Consider the following 20,282-nt stretch of genomic DNA (forward strand, 5'->3'; position numbering starts at 1 on the left):
ATTTCTACGACAGTTTTGTGTTATTTTAAGGTTCTTGTGAGATAGTTGGTCATATTCCTTCAAATAAAAGTTCACTGAAGGTAACCTAACACCTTAAATGGACGTCTGAACACTAATCAGGACCTTATTCTATTTTCTACATATCAATACAAAATACATGTGTACTGATTGTTATTAATATAGAATTATTTATGAAGTGATTGGCATATTATCCTAATGAAAACACATATTAGTTGTTATCTATACTTGTAAGCATGTATGAGGTATGAGTTTTCATTCTTTGTAAACACGGGAATAAAATATTTATCAGGATTTCAGTTACTGATATAAACAAAGCTTTAATAAAAGTAACATGTGTAAAATGATTTTTGGTCATTTGAATGCCTTTGAAATATATTTCAAGATTTTACTTTATGTGTTTCTGTCTTTGAAAATGCTATGTTCCGCTGTACACCAATGTTCTAGAATGAATGAATTTGATTTATATGGCGAATCGACACACACAGATCCATTTTCGGCAATGTATGTGTTTTCCGTACTGAAAGTCGCACAAGATAAATTAAAGCTATGATAATGCACGAAACTTGCAAGAAAATAGAAACAAATGAAATGACTAAAATAAAATACACAAATGGGAGAAAGTCAATTTCGACACTGAATTGATGTCTTGATACGTCATATTATCTATTCCTGGGACTTGGGTGCTTTTCCTACCCATACCTGTCAATAAAAACTTTTGAAGACTTTTTTACTATTCAAACATAAATGAAAACGCAGGAAACACACACAAATTGTGCTCTATTTTCGTGTTTAAACAAACTAAAAGAGTCATTGATTTGATTTAATTGGTTTTAGTTCAGGATGTACTCAGACAAATTGGAAGTTAATTTTCGAACTAAGAAAACATTTAACTTCATTGCTAAGATTGAATTTCCCATGGTTCTAAGAGATACAGGTATTACAATTACTGAGAGAATGATGGTTACCTATTGAAAACGAAAATCACTTGTAATTGATTACTAAACAATTCCCAGTGTCCCTCTGTACCCGATCAATTAAAAGCGGAAATAAAGAAATAATGAAATCTCTTCATAGATTGATTCTATATCGCATTTAGAGCGTTTAATTGTTGTATTTATAAATATTTGACGCATTTTAAAATCATTAGCCGTTGAATTAACAAATGTTAGAAATCCGCTTGGTATATTTTCAAGAAAACTATAAAACGGTGTCTTTTGATATTTTGTTATCGTGTGTTGTCTTATGATACTCAAATGTATTAGATATTTCAACGGAAGCAAAGATTCAGTATCAACAGACGTTTTTGACAAACTTACTTATATCTAATACCTTTTTGATTGTGATGAACAAAGCAAAATATCAAATTACTTCGTCAGTAGATAAGGCTACTTTCTCAGACGCATGCATTTCTTGCACTCTTTCATATTGTCTTTTTCAATAACGTGTGGCCAGATCTGGTTAGAATATGTTATATATTACAAGTTATATATTATACATTTTGATTGTAGGTATATTCGTGTAAAACCAGACTCTCTGTAATGGTTTACTACCTTTGAAATAAATTTTCTCTTCAGTGTTTATACATGCATACAGAAAAGGACTGTACAATACTTTCGCTCGAATGAATTTTTGATCTACGGTTTTCATGTATTTTTGTTACAATGGCATATGTCTCATAGACACTTTAGTTTGAAAGTCTAGATCTCTTTTACATCACCTCATCAGGAAACGATAATAAACCAAGTTGAAAGACGAGTCTCTTTTCAGTTTTTGACCAACATTTTTGTTGAGTGATACACAACTCTGGTCATACGGCGAGATTTGTAGAGTAAGGTCCTAGGTGCCAGGGTCTACTTCCGCAATGTAAGATGGGGAACCTAGATTCTTCTTCATTATCAAAAATCTGTACAACTCGCTATATGACCTAGATCGAGTTAATGAGACCCTAAGCACAACAGAAATGTCTCAAACCATTTGGATAAAAAGGATACTGAATATCTAACATTTATGTCGAATTATTAGGGAATCGATCAACCGATTTTCGTCGCAAACGCAAAGCGACGAAAATCGGAATCGATCCATTACGGTAACATGCGATATATTCCGAATGAGATATACTATCGAATTCAAGAATGTGGTCTTCCGGCACGTGCACAGAGCGTCTGACTTCTGATGTTTTCCCTTGTGTGTAATAAGCGTTTTACATAACTTGCCCGAACCGTCTTGCACATCAGTACAAATATGGGCAGTCTCGTTCTTTATTCCAAAATCTACCTTTAAATTGATATAAACGCATATTTCTGAGCAAGCTGATGGACTGTCACGATTCCCGATTGAGGCATTGCCTTATTTCTTATTATTCCTTTACCGTAGACTGATAAAATAAAATAAAATATCAGGGAAAAACTTAGAGATTCCTACTCAATGGTTTATGATGCATACATGTAACCGTAACCTCAGGTCATATGATTGCCCTCGTTATTGAAGTCGAAAATCAGAATGTTGGCTTATCATAATATTCGCTCTACAGTGAAATCCGTAATTATAAATGTATGTCAGTCTTATCATTAACTAAGAACGGCAGTACTAAAAAAAAGATCATGAAAATATCCAATAATTAATAGAAGCAACACGGGCGTAAACTAAACTTGGGCTCAGTGCTGTTATATTTTCTGGTTCTTTGGGACTATGTAGCCTATAAAAAGAGTTCTAGTTAAGTCGGTACTACGGGACGTCAGGAGAGTTGAACACTTCATTATCTCTCATAACCAAACTCGGTCACACCGAGCATGCTATTATATTAATATGCTTCCAATTCTTCTTATAGATTTTTATTAGCATGCAGTATCACGTGATTTTCTATCAACTTTTCAATCAAAACACAAAGTGAAAACGCGCGTGCAAATTGTCTCAAATGCGCTGTGTACTTTAGATATCACGTAAATTTCAACAAGACGAATAAAGTTATTTCAAGCTCGCCAATACTGAGTGAATGAATACAACTTTGGTAATCAACATGAACATAGAAAAACGTTAAGAATTTGCATAATTTCCGGGCCGATATAAAACAAATGAACAATAAATCTGATAATCGAATTGCAGAAAAAAATATTCCACAATTTTCCAAACGGTCCAACATACTGGGCATGAATCCGTCTTTTGACTATACACGTGGACAATATTTAGTTCGCGAAATGAAATCGACGCGAACAATTTGCAATCAACTGCAGCCGACTCCTCTCCTAAGTTTCCAGATCTGGTTTACTTCCATTTAATTGGCTCTAAGTGGAAGAAACTGACAAACTCCTTCTCAACCAATATTGACAGAAATTATGCTTAAAGAAATAAAATTCAACTATTTTGTTACCAGACGCGCCAATCAGCAACTTACGTTAGACATAATGACCTGCCTCCTCAATTTATCCAATTTTACCATCTATCAATATGAATATGGAGTGAATAATAACCGCCCACCATTAGCGGCTAAGATCAAACGAATATAGATTAATTAGATTTAAATGAGAGAGGCTTATTCGATTATGTCACAAGCGTTTTAGATCAGTTTGAAAAGTTTCTACAGCGAAGCCTGAAGTTTCTTGGTACAACATAATAATATGCATATTATTGTAAGACAGCAATAACTTTATGTAAAATGTCGGAAATAAAAAAGCATTCCTATGATATCGAATCTCTGATCGGCAGAAGATCGCAGAATAGAGAGGAAGAAAATGGTAAGATTTTCTTTAAACTTTATCATAAGCAATCTCATTTATTCACAGAGTAAATTGTATTACGCTTTAAAGATGCAAGCCAAAGCATTTCTTCCTTTGAATATTTAAAAAAGAATATGTTCTTTATATTTATACTCGTGTGAATCAAAAATGCTAATCCCACTCTGAAGCTGTTTTGAATTTAAATACAGTGTATTTTTACTGAAAAACAAAACGTATAAAAGAACCACTTCAAACGTTTTTTTTCCAGTCCCGCGCCGTCGTTAAAAACGGTCTTTTAGCGTGACTTTTCACGTAATTTTAGACTGTTTTGTCTTTTATACCAACTCTGAATTGGATCATGCAGTATTTCTGTCAGTGTATTTGTAAGATTAAGAATTTGATTATTTTTTATAATTTCCTTTGTAAACTTTTGATGTTCAGAATATGACTTTAGTTTCCAGTTGCTGATATGTAAGCAGGATAATTTGCAATTAATTATTTGTCCGTCTTTGTTCCATCCTGTTCAATTTAAACAAAACAAATGATGTGTGTATGTTAGTATTTTCTTTATTTTTCATAGATATTTTATTTCCCGATAGGTACAGTACATTTACACACAAATACATCAGTGACTGTAATTTCTGGTATTTTTAAAAGACAAATTGACAAAGTAAAGTAAAGTAAAGTTAAACGTAAATTATAGTTAGAGTAAAGTAAAGTGAAGCAAATTCATGTAAAGTAAACTCAGGTAAGGTAAGGTAAAATAAGGTCAGGTAAGTTAAGTTAAGGTAAGGTAAGGTATGGTGAAGTAAAGTAACATATAGTAGAGTAAAATAAAGTAAAGTAAATAAATAATTATCACATGCACCCCTATTTTTACACCAGCAGACGCTTAATTTTTAGAGTAAATAAGACAATAAATAGTGCAATACTTTCCACTTTCGTCCTCTCTGATGTTTCTGTAATGTGTCTGGTACAGAAGTGCTATAAACGGGTAAAACTAATTGCTTAATGTTTATAGGAAGATAAACCAAATGGCCCTATTATAGGGCTTTTTTGTAAATCGATCTTTGATTAAAACCAGTGTAGTATTTAGAGGTTCACGTGTGGTAAAATACAAAGAATATTTATTTTGTTTTGTAGTTTTAGAAGTTTCAGCTCAGCTTGAATTATTGGCATACTTCCGGCACCGACTTTACATTAGTCTCAAATGACGACGATTTATTATCATGTTTATTTTTCTAATTATTTTCAATATTTTCTGTTTTGTTCAACATCTATGACAGTGACTTAGCAAAAGTACACGAAATGGGGTTTTCACAAAAATCGGTGATAAAGTATTTCAAGTAATAATTTTATGCAATATTAACCTTGTTCAACTAATGTTTTCTCCTGTAAATCTTGCACGAGATAAACAATGTACACAAAACTGACTTTTTAACCGTTATAAAAGCAGCGCCACACGAGCCGCCACTATTTTTTCTTCTTCCCCGATCCTTTATCTTTCATCTTTTGTACCTTTATATGTATGTATAAATTAACTTGCGCAAAATCAAAAATTGAACAGACAATCTGTTTAAGTTTTTACGCTTTTCTACATTGAACGCAGAATGTTTCTCAACTGTTTTGTTTTTCTGTTTCAGCGTTAAAATAACACGCACCTGCTTTAAGAGAATTAGGTGGGGGGGGGGGGGGGAAATCTTGTTTCTGTTTCCACATATTCCGCTATGGGGGAGCAAAATTAATAATTCATTTGATAAACGTCCATTAATTTGTCTAAACCCTGATTCAATTTTCTTCTATTGTTTTCCTATAATGCCGCTAATGGACATTTTATCACATTACTTCCCCCGTCTTTTGGTATTATATTATCTAAAGCAGCTGTGTCAGCTCATCAAATTAGTACGCGGCAAGGCAATCTTGAAGAAAACGCAAACAATTTAGCTATATTCTGTTAAAATGTGGTTTAAATTAAAATGATTTATTCTAACACGACTTGATTCATTTCTTATTAAACAAAGAAGGCTGAAAGTTGTGTGTTATTTTACAACAATTCACTGCTCTGACGTAACAATTATTACGGCATAGCGTCAAACGGCATAACGACGCGTTGAAAAAGAAACCAACAAAAAACAAACAAACAAAACCCCCCCCCCCACCACCACCACCACCACCAAAAAACAAACAAAAAAAAAACAGGGAAATATTTGACGGACGTCTTCAAAAAACTTAAAAACCTGTTAGAATCGAAACAGATCTAAGATATCTCATTTAGTGATTTGCTCTTGAATAAAATCATTGTTTGTCGTTCAGATGCGCCCTCATGGTATACTTCCTTCGCATCTTAACTCCAAACAATGATTTTAGTCAACTACAAATCACTGGATGAGATATATTATTTCTTAATTAGGAAAAATGATCTTACATGTCTGCCTGTGTAAGACAGTTGTTTTTCCAACCCCCGGGACAGCTTGGACATAAAAAAACCCAACTTACTAATGCTCGGTTTTTCATCCCACACTGTCCCTTGGGTAAGGAAAAAACCAGTCTTACACAGGCAGGTATGTAAGATCCTTATAGTCTTCTAAGTAAATATCAAAGTACATGAAACGGGGAAGCTCGTGCATCGGACGGTTGCTTTAAATTACACAGTTTGCTACAGGGCAAGCAACTCCTCTTGATTTATATCTTGTTCCTAATTCCTTTAACAAATTAATACCATGCATTATTAATACATATAACAATTACAGCAGCAATTAGATTATCTCGAGAAATTGAATAGATTTTCCATAGAAATTTAAATATTTTTTTCCCGGAACAAATCTTAATTGTATTAAAATTTGCTATTCTTTTGCGGGTTTTAAGTCAAGTACAACGTGGTCATTAAGCGATTTTTCCCACTTTGATGTAAAGGCACGTCTCCTTCAGATCAATCTGGTAGGGCGACGTCGGCCAAGAAAGTCCACTATTTCTAGGGGTAAGCCATAAAATGAAAAGGGTGCTTTTTGTAAAAAATAAGGCTTTCCTCATTCACTTTGATGAAACAAACTGCTGACAATAGCCTGGCATGCATTGTTTTGTAGAATTATTGCAACACGCCTTTCATAAATTGTGAAACATTTAAAGCCAAAAAAATATGTCCAAAGGTCAAATTCCTGCTAATAATACAAAATTTACCCATTCATTATCACTAATTTGTAGTTTTGAAAACTAGAACATATAAATCCTCTTGAAAGAATTCAAAGAATGACGCAAAAAGATTATCTGATACAAAGGACGACAATTATTGATGTTTTACAGTAAAACTGTTGTAAAAGGTATGCATACTAATGTGACTTTATATATATGCGCATTACAAGCTGGTAAACAGAAAAGTACTTGAAGAAGTTGATACATATTGATACATTTGTCAAATTTTCTTCTTCAATTTATGCAGTTATGAAAAACAAATGTTGTGGTCAGTTTCTAGTTCTATTTTATGTTTTGTATTCCCCCAAGGATAGGGATTTTTTTTATCCATTATGAGGTCAGAACATCAGAACAGCTACATATCTGGTTCAGTAACGGTGATTGTTTTAAATTCTGTATATTAGTACATTTATTTATATTTGTTATTATGGACACGGATAATGTCGTATTATCCATAGACAGGTTTTCAATGCTGTTCAAATATTGTGCACATATTGCCTCAAGCAAAGATTTGCATACAAAAAAGAGTGTATTTTTGCATAACTTGAAATATATGCACCTTGATAGAACATTATAAAACGTTTTTAAAACGTTTTGACGTTGTCACTGAAATAATTAAAAGTCTAATAAATCAGTTTTACAAGAGCTGAAAAAAATAATCATCGTCATATTTTCCAAAAAATTATATAATCATATTCGGTTTTAAATGTCAAAACTGAAAACAAATTGACACTATTGCCCTGCTTAAACGTAAGAAAGATGCCATATATAAACTATTTTTTCAAACCCTTGTTTTAATAGTTGACTAATGACCTGTCCCAAAAGGGGATACGGTAGGTTGACAAATTTGTCGCCCCTTTATCGTTAGAGAAAGGGGCATCGACCCTGTGATGCGTGTATGTGGTCGCACGGTCACGTTTTTTTACAACGGTGTCCCTTTTTTTTTTAGTGTATTCATGATACTGTGAGTACTACTCACTGAGTAGTGTACACGGCTCCATGAGTACTGCTCACTGAGTAGTGTTCACTGAGTAATGTTCACAATACTGTGAGTACTGCTCACTGAGTAGTGTTCACGATACTGTGAGTACTACTCACTGAGTAGTGTTCACGATAGTGTGAGTACTGCTTACTGAGTAGTGTTCACGGCGCCGTGAGTACTACTCACTGAGTAGTGTTCACGATTCTGTGAGTACTATTCACTGAGTAGTTTTCACCGCACCGTGAGTACTGCTCATTGAGTAGTGTTAAAGGCACCGTGAGTACTGCTCACCGTGTAGCATTCACGGTACTATGAGGACGAACTTATGGACATGTTTTTGCATAAATACTTTCGAAGTCTGAAAATTGTCCCGAAATCATATGCTATATATATACTTTTATCTATCCGATATTGGACTTTTATGATTATATGACCTTTTGACTTTTAATCTGCATAATAATCTTAGGCAATTTATGTTAAAAGGATACTCATAAAATCTGACATATCGCAGTAAAATATTAAACAGAGAAATAATTAAAACTTATATGAAAATGTAGACATTACGCTGTGTTTTAACATCGTAGTCATCATTACTTTGTGGCGGCCATCTTGGACGCCATCTTAGATTTTTCAGATCGCTACCATTTATGCAAATTTATGCCGACAGCCTGATAAATTTCAGACATTTACGAATATTTTGGTATATAACTTGCCTTGTTAAAAAATGGGTCCAGGTTCGCCTTTTTGAATGGCCTAATTGTCGCCCTACCAATCTGAGACACTGGCGGGAGAGTAAAATAGAGTGTGTTCGATATTCCGTAAGCTTGGTAGATGGCGTCCTCACAAAAAAAAGTGTTTTGGGTGATGCTAGAACCCACAGGACATAAAAAGCGGTGGGGGAATTATAGACCATAACTACTCGGTCGATTAAGGAGGGAGTTTCTTAGGAAGAGAGTTTCTCATAAAAAGTTTATAGCTTTCCTACTCAATCCTTTATGTTGATATTTGTAATGTTGTAACAATTGCAATATGTCAATAAATTTTTGATTTAACCAACTATTCGGCTGCAAAATGATCTAAAGGCTTACAAATCATATGCAGACGTAATACATATTTCTAAATTTAGTTTGATGTTTCATTTACTGCCATGATAGACGTAAGAATGAACGCAAGTGAAATAATGTATATTGTGTACTGTTTGGTTGAGCACTATGAATATTGTATACTGTTTGTAGAGTGTACGTATGTCAGTGTGCCCATACCACGTGACTTTGACGTCATTTTATGGCTAAGACGGCAAGCCAAATTCCGTCGATTCGATTCTTCAAAGAGGCGTAAGTTCTTTATTTTTTTATCAAATATGACCAAATAAAGCGCAGGCTAAGGAAAAAAGTGAGTACTTCACTCACAAGTAAACGGTTTTATCAACAGATGAACAGTTTTGGCCTGAAAACGGGAAAACTGTTTTGTTTAGAGAAAATGAGCATGGTAAGACGGCAAGCAAGAGCCCTTTTTGACAGAAAAACGGATGATTGTACACATCAGAGATGTCGCACGTATTACCGATTCACAGGTATTTAATGTCGGTTCTGTGGGAGGCCTTAATTGACAAAAATGTAGCATAATTATTTAAAAACTTTTTAAAAATCCAAAATATGCTAAGACGGCAAGTCCGCTAAGACGGCAAGTCATTTTTATTAGATATATCTGGTTGCACCAACTTACGTAATTCAACACGTCCGTGGTTACAGGCTATCCATCCTTCTATCGATCCGTCCGTCAGTAACATTTTTACTATGTTTCATCAATGCTTGTGAAATAAAATAGAGAAAAGTGGAAACTTTACAGATCGCCAAACACGACAAAAACAAAAATATTGCAGGCTCGGTTTGATTGAGCCTATTCATGGACGGTAGTGGAAATGCATGCTACCGCCCACGCCCTCTAGCCCCGGGTTGAGCAGAACTCAACATTTACACATGCTAAAAGTACAATAGGCAATTTAGAGACATCCGCAGGTGTATTCAAACGGCAATGAACATGGAACCTTCAATAAACACTTACATAAAAGTTCAGTGACATTCATTGACCATCTTTCATTTTCTCCTTGAATCACTAGTGCTGGGCAAAAGAGATATGAACGGTTTATCCTCACTGTTTTCTCATTAAGTCAAAACAATTATTTTAACTTTGGACCATACACCGTTTTTGGTGGAATTACACACTATCATTGAAGCTACCATATGCATCGCCGAATGAATACATCATCAGATGTTGCTAAATTGATTTTTAGGTTGAAACCACGAAGTGGTTGAGACTAACAATTACCGTATTCCAGAGCATGCAAAAATATCAGACTAACATTTTCACTGAAAAACAGATTAATCCGCTGTAAGGTTTTTGCCCGTTTTTTTTCTCGGGCTAATCGACAGATATTCTTATTGATGTTTTCTGAACATTGTTCTACAGTCGGTTGATATTTTCGTACATATGTAAATACAGTAAGGTTAAAGAACGCGTCATTTCGTATTAAAATTATGTTTTCAAGTCTGTTGATCCATCGAGCATGACTAAGTTGAAAAGCGAACGTGTATTTCTTTAAAACAATTCAGAAAATCGAAGCGCATGAAAATATGCCGTGAAAAAAAATAGTTCAAAACGTATAAGAAAGACTTCCCTAGTTTAGCCTTAAATTAATACATAATGCACCCGACAGTAAACAAAAAGCATATGATCTGAATCATTTTTTCTAGTTGTATAGGATATAGATCTGCATGCGATTCTTTCTACCTGTCCTGATTCGAATGACAAGGGAGATCACTCTATAGGAGTAAGCTAAATGATAAACTGCGTTATTTAATTTAAAAATAGATTTTTTTTTGTACAGCTTTTATAACGACCGATTCATATTATTTATTATTTAACATTTTACTTTATCGTTTTAATATCTCTGTAAGGCTGATACAAAACTGAATCAAAATATTTGTTTAAGATTTCCTTTTTATAAATAATTATATCTGTAGTATATTAATTGCCACAGTGCTCCACTGTAACATAGGAAGCTACACGTTACAGGTTAAAGCCCTGCATCGCGGCTATTCAAATTCTTTTGTGTGTATGCAACTCATGATTACAATAGGTAACAGTTAACGGCCACGTGCCAACCTTTAGCACGCAAAACCACAGGTATTTCATATAGAATTTCATATACAATAGACACTATTTTGACAGATGTCACTGTTCATAGTCAAGATTTTCATGCTTTTTCAGTGACAATCCAAGCTTTAAGGAAAATAGTCGTGCTGCAAGTACACGTCTGGTTAACTTAACTATTTGTTTCGATATTAAATGAAATAACCTATATTAATACTTACAAGATAAATAATTGACATTCCTTGCAAATCCTGAATACATTTAGATGTTAGGGATACTTTACTATGACTTTTAACAACATTACATCAGTTCCGGATTATGATAATTGTTATTGAATTGAAAAATTTACATGAAAGTTGTCATTTTGATAAACGTTAATAAAACAGAGTAAAAGCTACAGAGTTTTTTTAATAGATTATGAAGCAAAATAGAATCAAAACAGTACATAACGAGAATTTATAGTCGGTTAAAAATCTCATCAGAGCTAATGTTACTTGTAATTTGACTTTCCGACTCAATTAATAAATCTTATCTTAGTATATCAAATGTTGGTGTTTGCCTGATGTGAAGTTTCTATGTATGTGTGCCCGATAAATGAAACTGTTTGATTTCTTTTGAGCAAAATTGAATCAAAGCATATCAACGGAGCATTTGCGTCTTCTCCCGATGGTTTTCATGTGTATGGTTCTTTTTGTTATCTCAAAACTGCACGGAAGTCGAAACAGCAGGATCTTGTGGTAGATACAGGTCTAGTTTCCAGTTTGGCGGACCCCACTGACATCTAATGTTGTTGTAGCATTTAATGTTTTGGTGTCACGATTACTTAAGTCGTGACATCAGTACATTTTATTTCTAGTCTCGGCTAAACAAGAAGTTGATTTTGCAGAAATGTGTAGAATTATACAACCCTTTCTCCAAGAATTGTGAAAGTTGGTGTATTTGTGGGTGGTTCCAATACTCCCGCTTTCATAGCCTTGGGTATTGTTTAATTACCCCTTGGATATGGTGCCTGCTTTTTAATTTTGTCTTTTGACTGTTCTTGTGATACACAGGCTCCATAACCTCAGATCCCCTTCCTAAATTCCAGTTTGTTTAGTTCTGCCCATTGTTTTCTCGTTTGGGGCAAACCCTTTATTTTATCTGGGGACCAATTAAACGCCGCTCTTCATGGAATTACACGTCTCAACACGTGTATCATAGAAGGTTCCATGTTCATCATCGTTTGAATACATCTGCGGATGTCTCTAAATTGCTTTTTGTACTTTAGCATGTGTAAATGTTGAGTTCTGCTCAACCCGGGGCTAGAGGGCGTGGACGGTAACATGCATTTCCACTACCATCCATGAACAGGCTCAAACAAACCGAGCCTGCAACATTTTCGTTTTTGTTGTGTTGAGCGACCTGTGGAGTTTCCTCTATTTCTAATTTAATATGTGATATCGTGTTAACTTTTGGGGAAAAATAAGATGTTTCTATTCTACTCAATACTTTGAACACAGCTACAAAGAAATACTTTTTAAAGCATGTCTTCTAGCTTATAGACTGAGTTAAGAAAATGATTCTTATTTGTCAAAACATTATTCTATATATCTGAAAATTGTGTTTTTGATTTGTGGAAGTCGACAAAATGGCTCTTCTTAATAAATAGCGTTATTTTTAATACATAACGATTTGTCAAGAAAACATTCACTCAAACATTATATGTACAACAGAGTTGTGAACATATAAAATAGTACTGATTAGGTCAAAAATGTGTATTATTTGTTGTTGCCTGCTGCCAACTGTATATTTGTTCTTCAGTTTTCGAAACGCTATAACATACTTTAATCCAAAGACCGACACGCAGAGGTACATCCAAGATGGTATACATTCGTAATCTTTCTAGAACAGTGCTCACTTATATGCCAATCCTGCTAGAGCAAATTATAATTCTCGTTTAATTTATCTATTAAGCCTCACAATTTAGCAACTGTACCAAAAACAAAAGCATATAAGGTAGTTCAAAACATCATATGACTTCACATATATAACGGTTCTTTGATGTTTTCCTATAGTTTTGACAAGAAGTAGAATAATCTACTCTTGGTAAACACCCAATGACCGCTTGTAGAGAAGTGCGACTCCATAGACGATATTACTATAAAAAATGACTTGCCGTCTTAGCGGACTTGCCGTCTTAGTGTATTTTGGATTTTTAAAAAGTGTTTAAATAATTCTGCTATATTTTTGTTAATTAAGGCCTCACAAAGAGCCGGCATTAAATTCCTGTGAATCGGTAATACGTGCGACACCTCTAATGTGTACAATCATCCGTTTTTCTGTCAAAAAGGGCTCTTGCTTGCCGTCTTACCATGCTCATTTTCTCTAAACAAAACAGTGTTCCCGTTTTCAGGCCAAAACTGTTCATCTGTTGATAAAACCGTTTACTTGTGAGTGAAGTACTCACTTTTTTCCTTAGCCTGCGCTTTATTTGGTCATATTTGATCAAGAAATAAAGAACTTACGCCACTTTGAAGAACTGAATCGACGGAATTTGGCTTGCCGTCTTAGCAATAAAATGACATCAAAGTCACGTGGTATGGGCACACTGTATGTGGTGCTGGAGAAGTGGACAATTCATGCTGTTTGGTCGCAGGATACATATGATTAATTTGGTTACTTGTTGCGGAGATCACGTGCTAAATAAATTGCTTTCATATGGGGGAGTTAAAAGATTGTACATGCTCTGTATAGTTTAACTGTGTGCTAGAAAGTTTACACTTCCTGTAGAAATTGGCGGGAGAGGGCGTAAAAGAGAAGAGGCTTTGTTGTGGTCATAATGGAGAAATCTACAAATTTCTACGCGAAAATATAGAAAAGGTTGCAACAAACGTTTTCCAAAACAACAAATAATGTGATTCGGTGTACGATTCAAGCTTACTCTGAACTAGATTTAGACGTCAAGAAAAAACGTATCCCGGGAAACGATAATCCAGGAATTTAGCGTGTATAAGTATATGTGCGACAATATATTACAAAGTAGCCAAAACGTACATTACGGACATATTACTGAGTTGATCAAAATGGTTACAAATATTTGCTGCATATTCATATTAATCACTGTTTCTTTACCAGTTCAGTAATAAAGAACACTCATTTGATTGACAAGATCTCCGACATCCTCCGATCTATACTTTTTGCAGTCTTGAATGTATCAGTGCAAGCTCCTCACAGCGGTTACCTTCCCTTGCATTCATTAATTAATGTACCGAAAGGGGAAGTAATCGCTACGGGGAGTTTGGTACCATTGCGCTTATGTCACTATTTCAAATACATGTGCATGTTTTGCAGAAACCTTTGAAATCAACAGACAAGATACAGAGGAAAAGCTCACACACAATGCCAAGTCACAAATATGTCCCGTAAGTCTGCCAACTGATTGTGTCAGACGATCACAGGGTCTGAAAATACCTTCGTTCTACAGGACTTATTTTGACTTCTTAAATACGAATAAGGAGCAAACGGATGCAGCATTTGGATTCAACTTATTTGATAAATCAGGTTCCAGCCAGTTTGAGACAAAGATAAATGAAGACACGGATAGAAGATATGGAACGGGTTTAGGTCCATTAGAACAAGAACCACGTGATTCTGTTCCGGAACGTTCAGTAACAATACCGTATGCAGACAACGTTGACGAAGAAGCAAAATGCCAACGACTGGACGCATATAACGAAAAGACAGTGTTGACTTCTAGCATTTCAAATGGTAGTAGGTAAGAATGATTTAAATATACTTTTTATCTTAGATCCACCCAGTCATTGTCATATATTCTACCTTGCATTGTCTTAATACTGTAAAAGCACATATTTTCACTGGTAAAGAATTTCGCGCATTTGATATATTTAGTATATTCGTGAAGTTTTATATTCGCGAAATTGTAAAAAATAGTACCATACTTGAATTCGAATTATACTAATGGTGAATATTTACGCGATGATTAATTTTCGCGAGAGATAGGGCCTCGCAAATAGCGAAAATTAAACCCTCGCGAAAATTTCTACTGTTTACAGTACCCTTTGTAAACTTTACTGTTTTCTGCAGAAAAGTGCAATAGGTTTTCATAAACTGAAAAAGTGTCTGTCCATGTTGGAAGGTCTACATGTTCCATAAATGACTTAGGACACATGTAAACCTGAGACTGGTGTCACATAAAAAGATCCAATTAATCTGAGTGTGCTGTTGTTTTGCTTGAATGCTTCAAAAGGTTCTTCTTTATTCACATCATACTGACAGCAAGATTTTTGAACGAAAGACAAGAATTTTTATATCTCATAGATGTAAGTAAAATAGTGAATGGAGGACCAAGTCAGTACCTCTTTGAACACAAATGATACACAATATTTGAGCAGTGTCATGAGAAAACCAGCATAGTGCATTTGCGACCAGCATGGATCTAGACCAGTCTGGTCAGGATCCATGCTGTTCGCTAATAGTTTTTCAATTGCAATAGGCTTTGAAAGTGAACAGCATGGATCATGACCAGACTGCGCGGATGCATGCTGGTCGCAAATGCACTATGTTGGTTTTCTCATGGTGCGGCTCATTTGAAGTTCGCGATGCTCCTTTATTTTGTAAGAAAATATGGACACAAAAGGTTTATAAAATTTAGTGTTTTTGCTGAAAAGCGTATGAATACGTTTTTATGTAAATAGCTGTCGAAATGCGGTCCCAGAAAATGATAAAAATAAAATACTACCTTCCTTTGAAACGCATTTCATGTACCTTTATATGTTTTGATTTTTAGCTGCGAAGATGAGATGGCACCTGAGTTTGAGAGATGTAGAAATAATGGAGATTTTAACAAAAGAAAACAACGACGATATAGAACGACCTTCACTAGCTATCAGCTTGAAGAACTTGAGAGGGCTTTCCAGAAAACACACTATCCGGATGTATTTACAAGGTTTAATTTAGTTTGTACTATCACTATCTAGGCTCGATTGTTCCAAAAACTCCCATTCTCCCGAGTCGAGTCCTCTGTCTTTTGAAAAAGCCTGTTTCTCATGTAATATGTACGGTCATGACGCCCAGTTTGAGTTCCAATTCCCGTAGCCCGCATTAAACGCTTTTCACTTTATCCATTGAACCTAAGAGTTTCGAATTTCTCCAAAAAGCGCAAATGCAGTTTAATGACGAACTGATTCAATTCAGTATTACTTTTGCGAATACTATAGTGAACCTTCAGGATTACAAATTGGTGAATTACTTGTGATCGTTTTAATGTAGTACAAGTTTTTTTTTAGTTTCAGCTATTGGTACGATGATAACCACTAAAATGTTTCATCAGCATATAGCTTTCGTTGAATGCATGTCAGAATGTCAATGCATATCTATTTCAGAGAAGAATTGGCAATGCGCATTGATTTGACAGAGGCAAGAGTACAGGTACTTTAAACTTCTCCAGTATATTTAATATTTGATAAAATATAAGCGTTTGTATAAAGATCAAAATCATTAATAGTACTTCAAGTGTACACACGAGTCTCTTTTTTTGTGTGAAAATTACATTGCTTTGCGAAGGTTCTTCTACATTTTACATAATGTCAACATTAATGTTTTGCATCTCAAAGAGAGGTTGCTTTCAGTTGGAGTAAAATGAAATGTCGCTCTTTCCTGACACATCATTATCTAGTTTTTAAAGCTGGTAATTGTTTGTTCGATCCTTGTTTAAGGAAAATATTCTCCATAACAATTTGACTCAATAAATACTGTCCGAACCTGTTTATTGTAGATAATTCGACAATGCTTGAGGAGATAAAGCCTTTGAATTTGTAGGAAATGCAAGGTAACTGTTAGGGCCCATAACAGAAATACATGCACTGTTAAAAAACAGCGATAAAGCTTTCATTTTCTATAAAATTAGGTATGGTTTCAAAACAGAAGAGCAAAGTGGCGAAAGAAGGAAAAAGTAGGTCCGGCCGGACATCCATACAACCAAGGACCGTTCTCAACAACTTTAGGACTGGCATCGAGGTCGCTTTTGCCGCAACAACACATGTTTACTGATCTTTTATTCAAAGCATATGAAGCACAATTTATGCAGAAATATTCTTTTGACGGCATTCCGATTTCGTCGAGATTTTCTGTTCTCGCAGCATTGCCTCCCTTTGGCCAAACCAATATGGCGGGCTTACTCCCAGGAAGTGACGTTTTGTCACAAATAAGAAATCAGCTAAACATGAATACGAGTGCAGATATTCGGGACAGTAAAATACAAAATGGAAATGATGACATTATGTTAGATAAAACTGCTTTAAACGGAATACATGCTTCAAGTATAGCTGGACTCAGGCAGAAAGCAATGCTTTTCGGATTTCCACACAGTGACAAATGAAAGATGTGTTCTTATATACAGTCCATATGTATATTATTTGTGGGCGAAGTGCAATGCTTGCTGGACCCTTGAAATACGTTTTTGCTTTTATTTAGTTTTTGTAGAATATATATGATATAAAATATCTTTCAACTCTGCGCAGATAATGTAACACTAGTGTTAATGTGTGTATTCTGGTGTTAACATCGATCTAACGCAAGTAAGAAAATCATAACCACAAAAGTGTCCGACCCATGTGACGTTTTAGTGTACTTATTCCAGTACAGTATTTTTGCTAACAAATTCCTTATTTCTTGACCAATGCTTTGATCCAATGAAGTACACCAGTTATGGAAAACAGGTGCTTTCTTCGCAGGTAATGGACCCATAATACCATTCGGCAAATTTCGTTTGATTCCGTATTCCTCGAATGGTATTTCGGCATTTTCCGGCTGCTTACATCATTCATACGAACCACCAGTCGGAGAATGCCGAAACCGCATATACGGAGAATACGGAATCAAACGAAATTGCCGAATAACGTTAAAGGTCCACTGCCATATTTTTTTCAGAGAGAAAATGTGTAGGTAATATCAGCGCTCTTTATTGGATCGAAATCCGTCAAGTTCTACATAACTTATTAGAAAAATTAACGTTATCCGGATCGATCTAATTTCCCATGTGTACAACACAAAAATTTCACACAGGACGGCTTGGCCACAGTATAGTAATGTTATATCTTATTTTCTTCAAATTAATATTTAAGGTAATTCTGCAAGTTCGGATCCAAGTTTTTCTATTGTGTAGAACTTTATTAAACACTTAATTTTCAAAAGTTAAGAATATGTACTTAGAAATTTGGCAAATAAAAAAGGCAAGGTCGTGTGCTTGATTTTTTGCTTGACTGATTAGAAAAATTTGGACCTCGCACTAGGTTTCAGAATGGGAGTCTATGGGAAAATCATATTTTTGATACCATTTTCGTGAATAGCAATATTTTTAAAAATAGCTTTTAATGAAACTTCTCACAGTTGTTAGTAATCACATGGCATTACGCCATTACTTCCGGTTTATGAAAAACGTGCAGAACTACCTTAAAACAAAGAAGTAATGAAATGACTTTCTTTTCGACCACCCATCCTATAATAACTCTTTCTTATTTTTATGATGATCTTATACATTCTTCATAACTTGATACTTTAATGGTGATTAATTACCAGTTTTATGTTATCAAAGCGTGCAAAATGCTTCTTGATCATTTCGGTATAAATTAATAACTAATAACATTTTCTAAAGTAATGATTTCTACAGGTAGAGTTCCCTCCGCAGAACAATAAATGGCACGGATATGATGTGTTTATTGGATAATCAACATTGTGCATCACTTTCAACTTCTTTCAGGAATACCCAAGGGTTCAGAACTACATCTAAAATCGGTGTCAGTTTACGGAAAGCGTAACTGAATAAATTATACAAACAGATAATACATTGCTAAACAATATAATAATACAAAATATTTATTACATCCATTATTGTGGAGATATAAATTTAACGATATTTTGTGGAAGATCTTTTAAGATTATTCGGATAATTTGTCTTGGAAGCAATTAATATATTGAAATTGTATACATGCACGGGCCTCCCTGGTCGTAAAGTTGTAGCCGAAGCTTGTGCCAAGGTAGAATTTTAATTTCTTAAGTTATTTTGTAAAACGCTGATTATAACTTCTAGTACGATACGTACCACCTAGGGATTAGTTTCATTTGATCTTAAAAACGAAAGATGTTTTCATCATGAAATGCCAAGTTATTAGCTTGCTTAATTTAGATCAGATTTACTTTTTGTTGTTATCAGCATTTCCATTTATTAGACATTCATTGATATCTTAAAAGAAATGACTATGAATCTAGCAAGTTACAATGGGAGGACCCGGATCTGTGACAGCCGAAGATCACAGGCAGCTAAGAAACTGCTAACAATGTTACCAACCGTTTCAAGAGTATTTCACATGAGTATTTAAATCGATGTCATAATGTTGTTTTTGAACAACATCTCTTTAAGAATGGAGTGCCTTCTTCGACGACATTCTGGTGGAAGACTAGACACCCATCACAGCTAAAACCAAACTTGAATAAGAGCACTAAAGATGGATTATTTATTTCTTACATCTTTCATTCAGAGAAAGTTAGTGGTCCACAGAAATGTTGTGTATATGCATAATCATTTCAATACATTCGCAATGGTCAGTGGCAAGGCTCTGGACTTAGATACCATGGTTCTTTACATCGAACCCTGCTCCTCTATCTAGAATTACCATTCTGAGTCCCTTATGAGCAGACGCAGTTGTCCAGTGATAACACTGTCTGACTACGAAACCAGAGGGTCGTGTGTTCGACTCCTCGCTCCTCAGACTTGATTACTAACATTCGGAAAATAGGCTATTGTGTCGGTACTATACACCTGGCACGATAATTTACCAGGGAAGATATCGGAATTATTGCATCTGTATCTTGCAGTATCCTCCTGCTAAACAAAATTTGAGCCGCGCCATGAGAAAACAAACATAGTGCGTTTGCGACCAGCATGGATCCAGAACAGCCTGCGCATCCGCGCAGTCGGTCAGGATTTATGTTGTTCGCTTTTAAAGCCTACTGCAATTAGAGAAACTGTTAGTGAACAGCAAACGCACTGTGTTGGTTTTCTCATGGCGCGGCTCATTTGTAACAGTCTCCTGCATGAGTCGTCCATTGGTTACCGGGGAAGGCTATAAACAAGCAAGAGTCCCGGGTATGAGAAGATTCTAGACGTTTTGTAACTTACATTACATCTTAAGTTACCCGTTGGGTTTATGGCTATAAATAAGCTTAGA

At 35.0% G+C, this 20,282-nt stretch overlaps 1 protein-coding gene across 1 annotated transcript; it reads left to right on the forward strand.

Moving 5' to 3' along the window:
- Window positions 1-3,673: 3,673 nt before the first annotated feature.
- LOC123555955 (pituitary homeobox 1-like) lies at window positions 3,674-17,447 on the forward strand. Its single transcript, XM_045346543.2, has 5 exons — window positions 3,674-3,752; window positions 14,389-14,812; window positions 15,845-16,003; window positions 16,440-16,485; window positions 16,964-17,447. Exons 1-5 carry the CDS (start codon window positions 3,674-3,676, stop codon window positions 17,432-17,434), a joined length of 1,179 nt encoding a protein of 392 aa, XP_045202478.2. The 3' UTR covers window positions 17,435-17,447.
- The last annotated feature ends 2,835 nt before the right edge of the window (window positions 17,448-20,282 follow it).

Source organism: Mercenaria mercenaria, chromosome 7, assembly GCF_021730395.1.
Source record: "Mercenaria mercenaria strain notata chromosome 7, MADL_Memer_1, whole genome shotgun sequence".
NCBI lineage: Eukaryota > Metazoa > Mollusca > Bivalvia > Venerida > Veneridae > Mercenaria > Mercenaria mercenaria.